Source organism: Phanerochaete carnosa (genome assembly GCF_000300595.1).
Source record: "Phanerochaete carnosa HHB-10118-sp unplaced genomic scaffold PHACAscaffold_798, whole genome shotgun sequence".
Taxonomy (NCBI): Eukaryota; Fungi; Basidiomycota; class Agaricomycetes; order Polyporales; family Phanerochaetaceae; genus Phanerochaete; species Phanerochaete carnosa.
The window spans coordinates 1-2,474 of NW_006768425.1; the positions used below are offsets into that span (position 1 = coordinate 1).

General features: G+C 52.1%; 1 protein-coding gene across 1 annotated transcript; it reads right to left on the minus strand.

Moving 5' to 3' along the window:
- Positions 1-19: 19 nt before the first annotated feature.
- On the minus strand, positions 20-234 carry PHACADRAFT_203059 (uncharacterized protein; the record flags this gene model as incomplete). The annotated part of the gene is made up of 2 exons (XM_007403144.1): positions 20-119; positions 170-234. 2 exons carry the CDS (start codon positions 232-234, stop codon positions 20-22), a joined length of 165 nt encoding a protein of 54 aa, XP_007403206.1.
- Between the last annotated feature and the right edge of the window lie 2,240 nt (positions 235-2,474).

Below are 2,474 nucleotides of genomic sequence, written 5' to 3' on the forward strand. Positions count from 1 at the left end.
AATAAAGTCAGCCGACGAGCTACGGATGATGGACAGAATAATCGTACGGATCGCTATTGATAATCGCCCCGCAGATGACGATGACAGTGGTATATACCAGCGCTCTAAGTGGGACGTCGCTGCCGGTGTAGCATCAGACGGTGTCCTTAAAAAAACTCAGAAGTCAGACCGCATCTGAAAATCGCTGGGCACAAAGATGTCCCAATCATAGCCTCTCAACGCAGTTGACAGCATGATTTACTTGACATTAGCACACAACACCGACCAACCATCATCTCACCGGCGACCGAACGACTCCACTGCCGTGGCATGATCTGGCTTCAGCATGCCTTACGCAACGAGCGCCTTCGTTTATTCCATGCCTATGACTATCCGGCCAGGACCACGCAGATACAGCTGTTCGAAGAGAGATGTGAACAGCGTCTCTTAATCGAGATTGCATCAAGTCTGACCTTGGTGCCAGAGTGCGCACACTTCCGCGATGTTTGCGTGGTCGTGCCAGATACAGCTGCACGACGGTCATAGTAAAATGAGGAGATGGAGTATTGTTTGATATGCACACTTGAAAGGAGTTAGAGGGGGACAGAGAACGGGATATCAATATCCGGACAGCCCTTCCCAGGATGTTGAGGAGGCCGAGACGTCTGAGGACCTTCCCAAGTGGTCGTCGGCTTGAACAGCTTTGTGTATCCGCCCAGGCAGCGTGGAGACACTCACGAAGCGACCGAGAATGGTCGTTCGACCAATGGAACGGATGGCGATCCGCTATCAGAAAGCGTCTCACGGCTTCCCTCGAGAGGTAAAATGGCAGGCCGCGCGAGAGCACGATAGATATTTCCAGAGAAGTTGAGCGGTACACTATCAAAAAGGCACCAGGGAGTGAATTCGCGGAACGAGAAGAAAACGTGGATCTTACACAGCAGGATAGCTACCAGTCTGATGCGTCATACCGTCGGCATCGAGGTAGCGAACGTCGCCGTGACGCTCTTGTATATGACCTACGCAAACCCTGTCAGCACACATACGACGCATATAGACCCGAAGAACTGGCGTACTTCATCCGCGTTCAAGACAGCGCCAGAACCTGCGCCGCAATCGGCGGTAGTGTCAATGATATGAACAGCACGGCACGCTCCGTTAGGCTGCGCTTACTTCTCTCGAAGGGCTTCGACCCGGCTGTGTGCACAGCCTAGAAGCGCGCACAGTGCCACGAAGAACCCGCGCTGGCCTGTATGTGATGGTCTTATCGAGGTCAGCGCATGTTCAAACGTTCAACATTGATCCAGAGTTCCTCATAGCTACGTGGTATCAATGACTTTGCATGGAAGATCAAACCGTTTGCACGCAAAGTGCTCACAGTCCCTGAAACCACAGTCGAGCTTCCAAGCTTCCGATCCGAAGAATGAGAACGCAGCATGCAGAGAACCACCCAAAAAGAGAAAGCAGCCGAAGCCGTCGGTAATGCCCGCGTAGCTGTCGAAAAGTAGATACATCCACTTGAGACCAAGCGTAGTTCGCAAGAGAAAAGGCGCGTGACGATTCCGTCCAGAAATAGAAAGTTCTCTGAACCGGATTGAGCACGTGTGACGACAAAGACTTGGACGGAGCAGATTAGTCTCGTCCTCAGCCATTCTGGTACGCCCGGAAGGCTCCGTGTGGAATCGTCCGAGCGCTGCTGATGCGGATGGTTTACGAGACGAGGAGCAGATAGCATTACGGAACTCCCATTTCCCAAGCATATCAACGGCTGATCATCACCTTAGAGCGTTAATTCCTGACGATCATACTGCTTCCATCAGCAAAACCGCCAGCTCTTGGGGAGCGTCTTGAGCGTCTTGGATAACATGCTCAAGACGCCCAAGACCCCAAGACATCCGGTGTTAGCCAAGCTATGTCGTTTGTCTTGGGAAGACGCCTGGTCTTGGCCAAGACTCTCAAGACAGTCAACCAAGACAAGCTCAATGCGGCATGCTTATGGGTAAGACGGACATATTGGCTCAATCACACTCATATAAAACAGCTACAAATTGTATTTGTATACTTCTACTAAGACTGTGTACGTGTACTACCTGCTTAACTTGACAATGACTACAATGAAGGCAGATTGCATGTGGCTTAACACAGGTGTACGAAGTTTCAAGGCTGGCATGAGATCTTCAAGTGTCAGTGAGAGTAGCGGCCAGTGGGCGGAGTACGAATGAGAACGTACCTCATCCGACCCAACGCACGAGCTCCTCCACCTTCACGACCTTCGCATTTTGCAGGGTTCTTGGTGTTTCATATACGTGGACAGAAGGCCACAGGGTGCCCACAGCGGTTGTAATTCAGAACGTGCTGCTTGTGCGGGCACGCAATGGTCTGTCCGCTCCACCAATCAGAGGGCAGCGCCCAGCGGCCTTCTGCCCATGCTCACCGTCGCCATCGCCCGCTTTCACAGGCTAATCATACTGGGCTGCCTGCAACCTACCAAAGGG